A 16,675-nucleotide genomic window follows, 5' to 3' on the forward strand; every position below is an offset into this window, starting at 1 on the left:
ACTCGGCACGGCTCTATTAATTTCGAGTCACAAAGGGACTTTTGATCTTGAGCAGCCATTAGGTCGAACAGTAGTGCGACGTCGCCGCGTCTCCGCACGCAGCTTACGTGAGTAAACCGTGATTTTTAGTTAATTTTGTGTGTCTCACGATAGTTATTATAAAAAAAGAATATTATAGACGATGAATTATCGAACTATGAAACAGTCAACACTATTACAACTTTGCTTGAAGCAAATACAAAGAGGAGATGTCACAACTGGATTTCCTTTTAACATAATGCGTGACACGTTATGGAAAGCGCGGGACGTTACAAACCACGCCCCTCTCTATCTATCCACGCCTATCTCTATTTCAACATGCAGTCCCATACTACAAAAACGTTGCCAATTATCCACATTCTAATGTGCCACTTTCTTAGCACTTATAACCTATCTACACCTTTTTACTTATAATATCATTAGGCAGAGCCGATTTGTTTTGTCACAGTGCACAATCACATTATGGCATCTCCTCTTTGTACTAGCTTCATACAACTATGTTACTACATAATATAATTTTACCTGTAACCAACATAATTTGAATTTTAAATACATACGTATATGACATAAATTAATTTAATGTACTAAATTAAACTAAAGTGTTTGTACTAGGCCTTATGTTCTACTACAAATCTAAGGGTTATATTTCACCGAGACACCATGGTGACGCGATTGGTAGCCGCTACCAACAAGATATATACAGCTCTATAGAGAACTGAACTGAAATATAGGTACGTGGCGACTCAGGCGTCTCCGCAGTCTTCAGACTGACCTCCCAATGGTATAGCTAAATGCAGTGCGCATCTGAAGGTCACCGGTGGGGGAATCTTCAACTCCATAATGACAACAAGAGCAAAGAAAAGGGTTCAACACCGGCTGCACTCTCTCTCCCTAAAATTGGACCTCTCAAATATTCGAGATCACTCGCGCTCTGATTGGCCGGCCCGAATGAATTAACCAATGAGAGAGCCAAACGCGCTCTCGTTTCGTTTTCGTTCGACGCAAAGCAAATTCGTACTAAAGGTACTGGTGGTGGTGTGTCGTTAATGCGTTTACACATATACAAGTTCACGTACACATCACGCCCAGACCCGAAATAACAATTTGCGGAAGAGTTGCTCCGTGCGGGAATCGAACCCGCTACACGTTGCTCGGCAGCCGGTTGCCCAGCCACAACGCCAACCGTGCAGTCGAAATTATTTGGTAGCATAAATTATATGGTGCGACTGGTTACGCTACCATGGTGTCCCGGTGAAATATTGTCCTACTTTCGTACACTTAATTATACAATACACATCACATCGTCACAATCACAGTCAAACATCACAAACAAAATAAAATTATTGACAAACTCGACTAAGACAAAACTAGTCGAGTTCCTCGTCAAATAATTAAGTGTGTAAGCCGAAAAACATAATTATAATTTAGTATGTCTCACGAAAGTTATAATATAAACATGACAAAATACTTGGGAGTCTGGGAGTATCTTTAAGAAAATGAAAATTTTATGTAGTCAAGTCTAAAATGCAATCTCTCTTTTTTAATATTCTTGCCTCTGTTCATCACATTATAGATACCAAATGTGTGAAAGTGACAAAATATGCCTTAAGTGACTTCTATAGACTGCTTTTTTAAAAAGACTAAAAAACTTATTAACAACACTCCTTTACATCCATATTTGTACTTTACGACACTTTAAACAAAGCTTATTATTCTGTGCAATGTTCATTAGTCGTCCAAACCACTTCAATTATAAACTTTATCACTAAACACACACAGTCCACATTACTCTAAACCTTAAAACCCCCAAACTATACAACAAACTCATCATCACTATTAATTCTTCTAACAACAGAAGTATAAATCTCATTCTCTGCTTTCAAACCTTCTTTACCCCTATAATAAGGAAACTCATTATTAGTAGCCAAATAATAAATACCTGGTTTATCAAATTGAGCCTCAACACCTAGGTAATTAGTATCGGTATTGTTAAAACATTGAGCAAACCTTGCTTCCTGAACAGTATTGCATTTGACAGCTATGAACTTTTTAGGGTGTTCTAAAGCTTGCCACCAGTAGATAATAGATCTAACATGACTACAAATCACTAGACAGGGTATGTATGGGATGTCACTAGGTTGAAATTCACCTCCATTCGCATAAATATCAATGTGCCCTAATGCTTCTGCTATGCCAAAACCGTCTATATTTGTATGAACAACATCGACTAATTCTGCGTCAGTTTTCCATAGCTTATCTTCTGGGCCCAAGCTTCTGAAACAAGGTCCTGCTGGGTCTAATCCTGTTAATCTTGAGACTTTTTTCCCTGTGGCTTTGAAGAAGTATTTCGCTGCATACCCAAGTTCGTGGGCTCCTAAGCTGGTGCCTACAAGTTCTAGGTTGGCTGGTTCAACGCCTAGTTCGTTTAGTTTTACAAGGAATTCTCCCATCTTCTTGCCGATAAATCTTACTAGGCGGACGGATCTGTAAAGAAAGTGAGTTGGTATTAAAATTATATCACAGTTATTAAAATTACTTTTTTTATAATATTTAAAGTAAGTGTGTGTGGGAAAGTCATGGTTCGGCACGAATGGGCCGGTTCGACCGAGGTGATTGGAATGATACGGCCACGGCCTCACAGAAAACCGACGTGAAACAACGCTTGCGTTATGTTTCGTTGTGTGAGTGAAGTAAGTTAGCGGAGGTCCGATTACTCCCCTTCCCCATCATCATCATCCCCATCACATCGTTTTCCTATCTAGTTTCCTTAACCTTAACAAAATATAGCAGGAAATACCTAAAGCATGAATCCTATTCAAGAATCTTCGTCTTTGTCTTTGTACCGTTTTATGCACCAAAGTATTTGGCGCATAAAATTGGGGGCTTAGATACATTATTATATCTACAGTACTTTTTATTCAAGAAACAAAAGCATTAATCAACAAAAATATAATTATAGTAATATAATCAATAACAATAACAGAGCATTGCATGTGCATGTTCACAAAAACTCCTTTCCAAATAAAACTAGCAACATTTCACTCATCAACATCAGTTGCTATACATAAAGTAGCAGGAGCTCTACCTACCCCGTTTTTGTAATGAACTGTCTTCAACTCAATTTATCAGAGTAATACGCAATAACAGGCAATAATCCCGCATCTGATCAAACAGATCATGGGCTTAAGGTACAATAGGGATGGGCGTTAGAATATTCGGATACTGCTGAATATTTGGATTGTATGGAGTGCGGATATTCTTATATATAAAGCTGAAGAGTTTGTTTCTTTGTCTGAACGCCAGTGGCGTAGCGTAGTGGGGGCGGCAGGGGCGGCCCGCCCCGGGCGGCACTTTTTAGGGGGCGGCAAATTTTAAACAATAAATAATAAAAATATTTTGTAAATATTTCAACCATTTTATATTTTTTTCGCAACTAGAGATCGGAGAAAGTAGTGATAGTGGGGATGGAACCTTTAACGAGTGGTCTTGGCCCGAGAGGGAACCTTTAGATAGAGTCGACTGTACAAATTTGGACCGAATAAAATGAGCTTACTCTTTAGGCGTAGTCCCGAAATCATGGAAGACGGCCTTGGTCCATCCGATCCCTAAACAAAAACCGGCCAAGTGCGAGTCGGACTCGCCCATGAAGGATTCCGTAACAGCAAGTAGATGACATAATATAAAAGTTGTAAAATAACTTGGTTTTACATAGTGTTTGTAAGAACGACAAAGTTATATTTGCGGTTTTTGAAAATGTTTTATTTCTTAAAAACTAATAATGATATCTGGTTCAAACCAATTGTCGTTGTTAGTTTCTATTGAAATCTAGAGCATATATTTATTTTTGTTTTCTCCCTCTCTTATTTTAAAAGTTAGAGGGGGGACACACTCATTTTTCCAATTTAGAAGCGTCTAACTTTCAAACGGTTAATTTTGACCAGTTGTGTTTTGGCTATACACAACTGGTCTACGAAATATGGAATAGCTGTAAACCCGAATAAATGTCAGGCAATCGTGGTGGGAGGCTCTCGTACCCTGAGCAGGGTTGACGTTGCAGCTATACCGCCTGTTCTGTTCAACGGTGCGATCATTCCGTTCAGCAGTGATGTGAAGAACCTTGGCTTGTACGTTGATAGCAACTTGACCTGGCGTGTTCACGTCACCAGTATATGCCAACGGGTTACTGGAACGCTGCGGTCTCTGTATCGCTTAAGGAACTTTCTTCCGTCCTCCACCAAGATAATGCTTGTCCAGTCCTTGGTTTTCCCCATTTTTGATTATGCTGATGTGTGTTTTTACGACCTGAATGCAGACCTACTCAACAAACTCGACCACTTTCTGAATAACTGCATTCGATTCGTCTTCAATCTGCGTAAATACGACCATGTCTCTGCATTTCGATTGCAACTAAAGTGGTTGCCCATACGCCAGCGCAGGGAACAACGGGCGTTAACCACTTTATTCTCCCTTCTAAACTCCCCCAATTCTCCTACATATCTATCCTCTTATTTCCAGTATATAAGCGCAAACCACAGCAAGTATCTCCGCTCCTCTAATAATCTTCTTCTACAATGTCCAACTCATCGTACTGACTTCCTTCACTCTTCTTTCTTCATACAATCCATTTTGCTGTGGAATGCGCTGCCTACGGATGTCAGGACGGCGACCAGTCGACTGTCCTTCAAATTTAGGCTTCGTGAGCATAATTATGGAAGAGGCTGACAGACTCAACACACACATAGTACATGTATGTATGTATGTATGTATATATGTATGTATGTATATATGTATATATGTATGTATGTATATATTGTAATATTTATTGTATATATAACATGATCGTTATAAATATAATTATAATTTATTTATCTTTTAATATTTCAATATATGCCTGCTGTTACACCTACTGTTGTCTCTCTGCATCACCCCAAGGTTGACTGGTAGAGAATGCCAAATTGGCATTAAGTCCTCCTTTGTATAATGTACATAAAGTGTAAAATAAAAATAAATAAATAATACTAAGACACAGGTCGGCGTGTTTAGCCCGGTATTAGAATTGGGATACTTGGCATCAACATTTCGAGCGACGTCCATATCCGTGGCCATCTAGAGGATAAGGCTAAATTATCCTCGAAAAAGCTTGGTGTGCTCAACAGATCAAGGCAGTATTTCACTCCAGCCCATCGCCTGCTTCTATATAAGGCGCAGGTTCGGCCCCATATGGAATACTAGTCTAGGATTGTTGAGTGGCAGGAAATTTAAAACCGACTTGACACTTTGGCAATGCGTAGAGATGTAGCTTCGTTCATTATATCGCCTATACCACGGGGAGTGCTCTGATTCATGACTGTTCTCGCCGAAAAGTTCTCTATTATGAATGTATGTAATGTGTAGTATACATTAAATTAAAATACCTAAATAAGGGGGCGGCAAAATTGTCTTCCGCCCCGGGCGGCCGACACTCACGCTACGCCACTGCTTACCGCGCTAATATCTGTAACTACTGGTATGATTTGAAAAAATATTTTTATGTTGAATAGAGCATTTATTCAGAAAGGCCCTTAAAGATTGCGCTACAATCAATAAGAACCGGGCAGAACGGGTGAAACCACGCGAGAGTAGCATTTTTTTTAACCTAATAATTGTAATTAATTATACCTATAATTATAAATAATACCTATACCTATAATATTTATTATAATAATTTATACCTAAACTGTAGCCCCATTCTAGTATCCGTAATATAATAATGTAGAATATTAAGTTTTATTGGTTGAGTAGTTTTAAACGAAAAGATTGATTCTGAGATCGCGAAAAGTATAATTCGATATTTTTTTAAATAAATGTTTTGTATGTTTGTGTACTTTCTCCCCTTTGAGAAAGGAGTTTGCGTAAAGCTTCTAGCTCCGAAGTAAAGCGATTTCAAAGGAACTTGGAATTTACTTACGGAAATATATTTTGTAAAATTATTTTCTGAGTACTTTTAATTTTCGATTCGTGAAATATTTTCTTAGTCTTTTTAGTATACAAAATTAATCTATACTATTTTGTTTTACAAGTTTCCATAAACCTAACTAACATTACTATTAATAACTAGCTGACCCAGCGAACTTCGTACCGCTTTCGCGTAGCAATGATGCTCTACTTTATTTTGTATAGCTGAACTATGTATGAGTCCATATTCAATTTGAACTGGAATCTATAATATCCTCCATATAAAAAGGAATCCATAATTTCCTGATCTCACTATACCTGAAAAGGACTTTACTAATTAAAAAAAAAAACAAAATATATTTTCATAATAGTGATTATTCCATAGGATTCAATAATTTCACAAATAATTTTACAAATCACTATTGAAGAACTTGGCATTTTTAAGTAAACATTGAGCTAAATACCACGCGCGCTCTTTATCAATTGTTGGCACATTAAAATGTCCAGCATTTTGTGACAATTTTGTGATTATCTGATGGCATGCGGTCTAATGTATTTGTGAATAATGCAATTAATTCATTGTGTTGATGGAAAAATGTTTGAAGTTGTTCATCACAATGGATCTTTTTACTGAGTTGTTGTGTGCGCAACGCTGATCGACTTCTCTTGCTGAATTGTCCAAATGTATAGTCTTCAAAAAAATGTATAGTCTTCAACAGGCACTGGCAATAAGGAACCTGTTTGATGATATATTTGAATCCCTGAATCTGCAAGAATATAAAAATGTATACAGGTAATTGTATAGCAAATTGTACCATCATGTAGCTCGCAAAATACTGCCACAATACTTTACATCATTTCAAATTAAAACTACTTTTAACTTCGACATTGAACAGCCTTCCACGGCAGCTTTAAGTAGTAGGCTTTACCAAGAACATCTTGCTCATGCCACTATAAAATACAACATGTTATAAAATGTTGCTGATTAAGTCTTCGGATTATAGACTATTATATGTATTTGACTTATTGTTTACAAAATAAACACATCACTGACTCGACATATTTTGCACCAGCTACATGGTTTTAAAACTAAAAAAAAACCTTTGCCATTATACTTACTTACTAAAAGTAGGCATAAAATTGTCTCGTATAACTTTTGTTGCCCCAAATGATGTCATTTGAAAGCAATTATTGTACTGCTGGATATGAGTCAAAAAATTAACCAATGAATGTAGTGGCTCTGGTGGCGGTACCAATGGCGTCAATTTGACTTGGCCGCTGGCGCAACACAATCCAGGGGCTTCATTTTTGAATTTGAATCCCAATGTGGACACACAATGTTCATTAGTCCAATAGCAACAATTTGCTCTGAACTGTAATCAATTGCCACATTATAACTGAATGCAGCTTTGTGGGGATTAAACACAACATTTTATCTTGATATCGATTCAGTTCAAGTTCATTTCGCGCTTCGCGTTGCTCATCAGTTTGATTTGCTCTTATATTTCTTTGACTTGCCGTATTTCGAGTTCTGCGGCCTAAGCTTGTACGTCTGGTTGGTAGCATTGTTAACAACGAAATTCCAACTGAAAATAAAAAGCTCTCATACATTTTCTGCATAACCATGTATACCAAATTGTAGTATTGTATAGTCACCAAAAGTTACTAAAAATCAATGTAAAGATGTGAACTTACCTTGATTAACAAACACTTATCAGCAAATAAAAATCTTCTTAGTCTTTAAAACTCGAAAAAATATTAAGATAATCTCTCAGAAATATTGAAAAATATACATTTAATTAGGCATATTTTAAAAAACGCGCAATACGAATGTCAATGTCATTCACACCAATAGACTATATTGAAAGAGCATCGTTTGTTCGAAAACGTGAATAGAAACTTTAATTTACACAAAATAAATTTCTGAACACACGCGTAACTGTTGATAATTTGTCATTATATCTGAACGCACGCATAAAAAATATTTGAGGAATTTCTATTAATGCTTAATGCACTTTTCAACATTTTCAATAGATTTAAAAAAAATACAGACAATTGTTTATTCACCCTTTTCAAATAGTTTATGCATAAATGTCAATCATTGTTTACAGTATTTGACAGGATGGACAACAAATATTTGACATGAACGTTTATTGAAAACATCTAGCTTTTGCCCGCGACTTCGTCCGCGTAATGTTGTTAGTGGTCAAAATGCTGCCGTATGTCATCTAAAATGTGAATTTTTAAAGATATGTATTCCATAGAAACCACGACCGCCGATTCATCATTTTATAATCATGATGAAAAGTAGCCAAGGTTATCTATATTATTATCCTTTAATTTCCTATATATTGCCTATTAATAAAAAAATACATTGTTTCGTTTTTATATTCCAAAAAAACATTTGTGCAAGCGTAACCTCAACACAAACAGGGTTACTTTCGCATTCATAACATTAGTATGGTAGTAGGGATATTGGCGATTTAAATAAGTATATGTGTATTTAAATAAGAATCGAACGCGAGTGAAGCCACAGGCAACGTATTAACGAAAATGACGAATTTTCAAGCAAACATTAATCTCCTCTATCAAACATTCTACGCCTGTAGAAGGCGTAGAATGTTTTTATTAAAAAGTAGCCTATGTTCTTTCGCTCCTCATTAAGTGTCTAAATACAAAATTTCACTGTTACAGCTTTTAAAATGACGAATTTACATATGACCATTATACTTATTTATTTTTTATTTTTACCCATTCTCCGCTATTTTTTTGCAATAAAAAGTATCAAGTAAGGTCTATTCTATCTCAGTACCAAATTTCATCAAAATCGGTTCACTGGTTTAGGCGTGAAAGCGTAATTACAGACAGACAGAGTTACTTTCGCATTTATAATAGTGTATTCAATAGCATTTGTTTTTTTAGTATCCAATAGCATTTATCCAATATGAACTTTATCCAATAGCAATAAAGCTCAAATTAACTCTACGTATTAGTTAGAAAACGTTTGTATGGGATAAAGAAAAGGGCTGTTTTTAGGGCTTTTCCGTCAATTATTTGATATTTTCTCGCCGTAAAAACCATCCTTGAACTTCGACGAATATTACAAAAAAAGAATTGGCCAAATTGGTCCACGCGTTCTCGAGTTATGCGCTTACCAACACTTTTAGCGATTCATTTTTATATATAAGATTTCATTATTAAATAATAATATCATGACAATTGGCGTTCCATTGTCTCTGCCTACCCCCATGGGAGACAGGCGTGAGGTTAAGTATGAATCTACGTAATCTAACAGAACAATTCATGATTGGCAAGTGTTATTTATTTATTCTTTTACAACCACTTAATAACCTGTCAAGTCTATAAACACCCTAAATAGGTAAATAAAAAATTATAGCCCATTACATGACGGATAGTATCCGCCAAATATCCGCGAGTCACATCACTAGTTGCCGGGAGCCGTATTGAACCGGATACCTGTTTATACGGTAACAACTCATCTATAAGTAGGTGTTTTAAGAACTGTGTTATAGGGTTTATAATTATGCTTAAGTGATCATCTAATTTTGATGTTCAAAGCGTTACTGGTCTATTTGAATGAGATAATTTTGGCTTTTTTAAGTAAGGTATAAGCCGGTAAACTAGCAGACGGATCACCTGATGGTAGTCAATCGCCGCCGCCCATGGACATCCGAAACACCAGAGGTCTTACAAAAGCGTTGCCGGCCTTTTGGGGTTAGGAATTTAAGGTTGTTGGGGAATTGGGGAATGAGGATAATCGGGCCTCTCCCACACTTTGACTTAGACTTTGATTAAACTTGAATTAGACAGCTTTTAATTTTAATTTATAATGTGGTCGTATACTTAGAAAATAATTGAATGTATGTACATTGTACATGAAATTAATATGTATGTCATTAACTAAAATAGATGACCAAATTCCAATCACATTATTCAACGATGAAGTTAAGTGGAATCAACCCGGAATTGAGCAAAATCGTCCCGAGATTATGTGTCTGAGAAACAAATAAGAAACTGTTTTTAATATTTTTTTTATATTAAAATAGTTAAGTACTCGAGTCATACAATTCGTTACAGTTTAATAGATACTATCTATGTAGTTTTTAACACATTGAATGCCGTGGTGGTCACCGATGACCGACTTTAGCGTAGGATTTGTCTTCAACAGTTTTCTATTGGCAGTCAAAGACTTAAACTTGAGAGAGTCATGCCGCACCCAGAAAACCAGCGTAAAACAACGCTTGCATTGTGTGTCACTGTGTGAGTGAGATTCCCGTATCTCAAACGTGCCGGAGTAACTTAATCCGACAAACTCACCTAATATATTCACTAAGATCATAATATCTTTAGATAAGATTATCCTACCCAAAAAAAACTATGCTCTACGAAGGACACAAATACCTAATCCTGTCTTAAAGGGCACACCCCTATCAACTTACAGCGATCTCAATATCTTTGGCCGGTGCCAAACTCCGGCAAAATTTACGAGCAGGGACTCGAACCGATGACCTTTGGGCCATAAATTTTGAGTCTATAGGTCTAGGGAATCAGAGATCTTACCCGGAAGGATGAATTGTCATAGCGATTTGCGTTTTGGATTCAGTCGCAAGTTATCGCTGTATCAAGGAAGTTTGGAACGTGGAGTGCTTCGTTGGTTGAGTGGTCGCAAGTGTGAATGCCGGATAAGGGGTCTCAGGTTTGATTCTAGGGTAGGGGAAACTAATATTGGGCTTTGATCAGTTTTTCGGAAATTTCTCAGTAGTAGCATTTTTCACCATTTGTATCATGTACCTACGTTTCACCATGTGAAACCCCTATCACATGGGACTTACACTGGATACAATTCCAGACTCCGTGCTACTACTGAAATATTTCACAAAAAATGCCCAGCAATACTTTGCCCGACCCGAGAATCGAACCCAAGACCCCTAGTCCGGGAGTCACACTTGCGACCACTCGACGAACGAGGCAGTCGTATGCTAGTTTAGTGCAATTACATTTTTTGACTTAAAATACCTACCTCAATATTTTACTTATTAAACCTCCATATTTCTTTCTCGCTGGTACGTAGACTACGGAGTAAGATTACTGACCTTTATAAACTATTTTAATATCATTCATAGTGACTGCCAAGTTGCCAACTGAGTGCCAAGCACGAATAACTATCGCATTCGTAATGTAAACGTATCGAGATGACGATACGTCATGAGACGTTAACGGAGTGTGGCAGCACGAAGCCTATTCTTTCAACTATCGAGAGCTCGAATCCAATTCGATAGTGACGTCATGCTAATGTAAACTAGAGAAGCAGCCAAGTGAACGATTTGAATGACTTGTTGAGCATAAAGATTTCGTCTGAAAACTAAATTAAATTTATATATATATTTCAACCTTTGTGTACACGTTTTATGAAATAATATTTATTAAATAAATATTAATTATGTGCAAAAAGTTCTTAAAGCGAGTTAAGAGAAATATAACGTGACATTATCTATGAAAAAAAATAAGTACTTAGTTTCATAAATTTATAATTTTTTTTATGATTTCCGAACGTCGTATTTGACATCACATTTGTCATGCCGGTTGTTTGTTTGTTATTTTATCTTATGTAAAATGTAAATAAGATAAAATTACAATTTTAACATGTTACATTTAAAATGAGGACGATTCAACTCCAATATGAGCTAATGGTGGAATTTATACAAAAGTAAGTAAAGATTTCTAAATGTTTCTTTGATTAGCCTTTTTTATGTGATGGACAATAGTTTAACAGAGATTTGTCTAAACCCTCCCCGGGGTGGTAGTTACTAGTGGTTTGCACCGGAGCGAAATCTGGCGTACTGGCGAAATTCACCGGTGATTTGCCGATCTCCGGAGATTCACCGGTGATAACCGGTGATAATCAAGTTTTTATTAATTGAAAAACAAAACAAAATAGATAATTGGACTTCAACGAACCCTGAACTCTTTGGAAAGCTAGTAGAAAGTGAATTGTGCCACATAAACTGCCAGGAGCGCTTTGATTTGATGACCGAAATAAATAATATAATTCGAAAGAAGCAAATCAGTAAATAAATTATCTTAATTATGTATTAAATTAAAAACTGATGGTTAATAAATATTTCTATTATTTTAGTAGTATTAATATAGTATTGAAAAATAATATTATTTACATAAAAATATTCCAGTTAGATATAATACAATCACCAGAGTTTAATCGGTTAACAACCAATTGATTTCAATCGAGTACTTTTACCGGTATATTACCAGTTATTCTCCGGTACTCACTGCTCCGGTGCAAACCCCTAGCAGTTACATTCAGGCTAAATGGAAGGAGCCATTCAGGCAGCAGCGGATACTTAAACAATATTTGTAATGTAATATTTGATGTATTATCTTTTTACAGATTGGAATATTTGTGGGACCAGTCCAATATTTCTGGGAGCAGTGGGCCTACTGTATTCCTACCACACCACTCACTGTTCCTCACGAAGCCTACCCTTCGCCAGCGCCTCCACCAAAACCACCGATCCTCCATCCGAGGAAGATAGCTGGAATCCTCCACCAGTGAAAAAACCTAAAGCGAGTTTGATTAAAATGTGTATAGATAATGACAAGAATGCTATGCTAAGGAGCATGAGAAAAGTTATTATTTTTTATTAGTTGATTATTTTTTATAACTTACTGTTAATTTTATATTTATTTGAATTTTTCTGTTTTTATGTTATTTTAAAATATTATCAAAATATTGTTAATGCCATTGTATTTATAATAATTATTCTAACTGTGTCAATACTGTGAATGTGGTGCATGTCTATAATTGGCATAAGCACATGATCTTGTGTCTTCATCTTGTTTTTCATTAATGTCTTATAATAATAAATAAATAAATTATATATTATTGGGATTAAGATTAGGATAAAATAGTTTTTAAGTTAGTTAAATAATAATAAATAAAAAAATAAAAATGTGTTTATTGACAAAAGTTAGTACAATAAGTTGCCGGGGCTTCCCAAAAAGTAATCCGAAGATACTTGTGTTGGGATAAGCCTCACTCTTCCTTGTTATACAATTGTTTCGCTAATTATAACTACGTTATTAGTTATATATGTATATACATTTTATTAACTATAAAAAGAGGATTTTGTACTAAAAAGTAATAAAACACTTGAAATAACTATGGAGTCTATTTATTCTGTCCACCAAAATGTTTTTTAGTAGTAGTTTTCTTTACTTATTTCCTATTACTGTGGATTACATCCTTCGGCATGAATGGGCTAGCTCGACCGGAGTGATACCACGGCCTCACAGATAACCGACGTGAAACAGCGCTTGCGTTGTTTTGTTGTGTGAGTGAGGTTATCGGAGGCCCAATTTCCCCCTTCCTAATGTTCCCAATCCCCGATTCCCCAACAACCCTTAAACGTATTCGTTGTTGTTGGTACAATCGTTGTTAACGATCTTAAGTACTTGTTGTAGGTACTTTGTTGGTACAACGACGGTCTTGGCATTTTATAAAAATCACTGCAAGCACTCACTGACTTCACAATATAATAATTTTTGTATTATTACAAATTTCGATACCTTTCTCACCGACAAATTCTCAGTGACAAATGTGTCGAGTCGTTTCGATAGCCAGCTTTCGAAATTTACGTTACCGTACGTCAAATGCTCGTTCGTGCTTCCAATTTGTGTCAAAATGTTCTAGGTTTCGATACCAATACGATACGATTACTATACGATAGTTATCAAAAACATTCGTGCTTGCGATATTTAGTTCCTTTTACGCACGGTAGGGGCGCTGTTCAAATCCCATAGAAAATTCTTTCGATTGCGATACGAATACTTTCTCGATAGTTTTCGTGCTTAGCACACTGTTTTATAAAAGTGTAACTTGACGCACTAAAGTTGATGCTAATGTGTTCAACTATAGTCTATAGACAATCAAGATGGATATTTGTGATACTGTTCACATCATATCAACAGCCTATAAGTGACTGATGACCGTTTGTCGGTGGCGTCTAAATAATCTTAGAAAGTACATGCATATAAATTGGAAAAAGTCACATTACTTCTTAGTACTTTCTAAGATTACTTAGACACCACTGACAAACGGTGAAAGAAAATATGATACCGATGCCGACTCGGAGCAGTGGACTAACCTAGCAGTTTACCGGGGCTCCTGCTCGAAAAGCAGGAGTAGGAACGGGGTGTTTTAGTCAGTAAGAGTCTGACACTTCCTCTCGCCTCGCTCAAGGCGGGAGACGTCACTGGATGATTTTCCCCCCTTAAAAAAACCTCTGTATATTAGGATTAATGTTCTTAATAATGTCTTACTTACTTCGGATAGATATAAGTGAGGAAAGCCAGTGTTTCGGAAATGAACACGTTGTACCCTCGCTTGGAGTATGAGGTGCCGATCGCTTGGGAGAACGGGAGCACTGAACTGTCCATGAAACCCACTGCGTACACCAGCGTCTTCTTGTTCTTTAAATCTGAAAATAGAGAAAGAATATCAACGTAAAACATCAGGTATAGAAAGCTAACATTTTTAATTGAATTCCTCGCTTACATGGTTCTGGAGATGCGAACTGCTTAACGGGTTACCGGGACTCCGGTTCTATGAAGAGGAGTAGGAACGGGGTGGTTTTTAGTCAGTAGAAGTATGTCACTCCCTCTCCCGGGAGAAGTCATGGAATGGTTTCCTCCCTTAGTATGTCCCTTAGTATGTCGGGAGCACAGATCTACGCGAGACAGAGTGGATTTTCTATTGTGTTTCATATACCGGCAGAAAAGAGAGAAAACCAACGTTGTGTTTCGATGTGTGAGTGAGGTTACCGAAGAACCAATTAAGATTGGGGAGGAGGCCCAATCTTACAAATCCCCGATTCCCCAACAACCCTTAAATTCCTAACCCCCAAAAGACCGGCAATGCACTTGTAACGCCTCTGGTGTTTCAAGTGCCCATGGGCGGCGGTGATTGTTTACCATCACGTGATCCATTTGCCGACTTAGATCATAAAGAAAATATCGGAAATGTAAGACCGCACTGACGCTCAGTAGCCGCATTAAAAACCACTAACCCATATCTCTGAAGATTTACCACGTCCTAAATCATATTTACAAGGAAATCTAGACTCTAAAAATGCTATATATAATAATCAAAATCGTAAAACATTATACGAGTACCAAGACTATTCAGTGCTTGTACGCTACTAGCATATGAGATCTTCAAGTACCAAGTGTGATTGGGAGTGTTCTAGAAATATTATCAATCTGTAATAGCATCGTAAAATTCTTGAAGTATACGTGAAAGCATGTCAAGATACCCTTTATACCATAAACTTGTTAAATAATTTTTAACTTTATGTTAAAGTTTTAAGGTTGGAATTTGCTTGGAGTGATTAGGCTGGTTGGTATAGTTTCATGTGCTAGTGGGTGTATATAAAATCCACATATGTTCCGTTTACGATTGACAGTAGTTCTTTATACATACATAACTACGGTAGCAGAGTTAAAAGATTTGTGTATTGGCTGATGTGTGATTTGGTTTGGAGAATTGCATCTCAGAACGGCATGTAGTTTTCTCAGTATTAAAGTGCTTTTCCATCAGAGATATGCTATGCTAGATTCCTGTGGAAGCGTTTGACTTCCACCACTTAGGTATTCAATAGTGCTCATAGCTTAGCACTGGTGGAAACGGAGTCAGTTAAGTTATGTGTTTTTTATTTGGAAAGATGTGTGCTATGGATAGCTTCCATACTAACGATACATTGTATACCCGAGCTCCGCATCTTCCTATAGCACAGTTATGAAGCTTAATATCAGTGGAAATGGTCACATAGTTTCACAGCTTAGCTATTAGATCTACGTAGCATAGCTACAAAGCATGATTGGTGGAAGCCAAACGTATCCACAGCAACATAGCATAGCACACCTCTGGTGGAAAAGCACCACAAATCGTGACAGAAAATTGAAAATCAACTACAAACTCCTAACCTTATTTACAATCATCGGTATAAAACAAATACATCAAGAAGATTACCTACTTTTCCTACAAACAAAACTAAACCTTATTCCTTCTACACTAAAGTAAATCATTTCCAGTCCATAAGTTCTTAAAGAGCCCAAACTTCATAGATATAAATGGACCATTATCAGAATAAAAAATAGTAAAATCCTTAGTTTTTCCAAAAAATACAAGATGAGGCCACATACACACAGACTGTTCAGAACACATTCGCATTATTACAGAAGCTGTGAATATCAGTACAGTGGTTCTCAAACTTTTTTGAAAGGTACAAGAAAAGATAAATAGTTAATTATTGAAAGTAAGTAAAAAAAGTAGCTGAGAATCTAGCCTAGCTGCCGCACTTAGAGACATTTAATGATTACTTAAACCGTTCCTTAGTGACAATTTTGTATCGAAAACAATAGCTAAAGACTGGATTAAGTAACCTCAATGGTTACATTAAGTGCAGCGGTAAGTAATGATTATAGCAGCAGCAACAGAAAAGCAGTTTTTTTTTTATTTTTATTAATTTTGTTTTTTTTATTTTTAAAACGTTGCCCCACATTAGGATTTTCTCCTGTGTGGGTTGCGTGGGTGCGTTTACAAACATACAAGTTCACATGCACATAACACCCAGACCACACAAATCACACAAAGAGTTGCTCCGTG

The 16,675-nt window shown here is 36.5% G+C and overlaps 1 protein-coding gene and 1 long non-coding RNA gene across 4 annotated transcripts in view; one reads left to right on the top strand and one right to left on the bottom strand.

Annotated features, from left to right (window-relative positions):
• Positions 1-1,679: 1,679 nt before the first annotated feature.
• Positions 1,680-16,675, bottom strand: part of LOC118277646 (lipase member H-like) — a 37,681-nt gene continuing 22,685 nt past the window's right edge. For all 3 annotated transcript variants that reach the window (XM_035596538.2, XM_050696195.1, XM_050696194.1), the window contains exons 4-5: positions 14,336-14,489; positions 1,680-2,523 (exon numbers count right to left, since the gene is read on the bottom strand). In XM_035596538.2, coding sequence (XP_035452431.2) covers positions 1,851-2,523; positions 14,336-14,489 — 827 coding nt within the window. In that variant the 3' untranslated portion in view covers positions 1,680-1,850. The remainder of the gene's footprint in view (positions 2,524-14,335; positions 14,490-16,675) is intronic.
• On the top strand, positions 11,554-13,172 carry LOC126911100 (uncharacterized). Its single transcript, XR_007705662.1, has 2 exons — positions 11,554-11,701; positions 12,401-13,172. It is a non-coding gene; the product is annotated as an uncharacterized LOC126911100 (long non-coding RNA).

This window comes from Spodoptera frugiperda, chromosome 10 (assembly GCF_023101765.2).
Source record: "Spodoptera frugiperda isolate SF20-4 chromosome 10, AGI-APGP_CSIRO_Sfru_2.0, whole genome shotgun sequence".
In the NCBI taxonomy this organism is placed as follows: Eukaryota; Metazoa; Arthropoda; class Insecta; order Lepidoptera; family Noctuidae; genus Spodoptera; species Spodoptera frugiperda.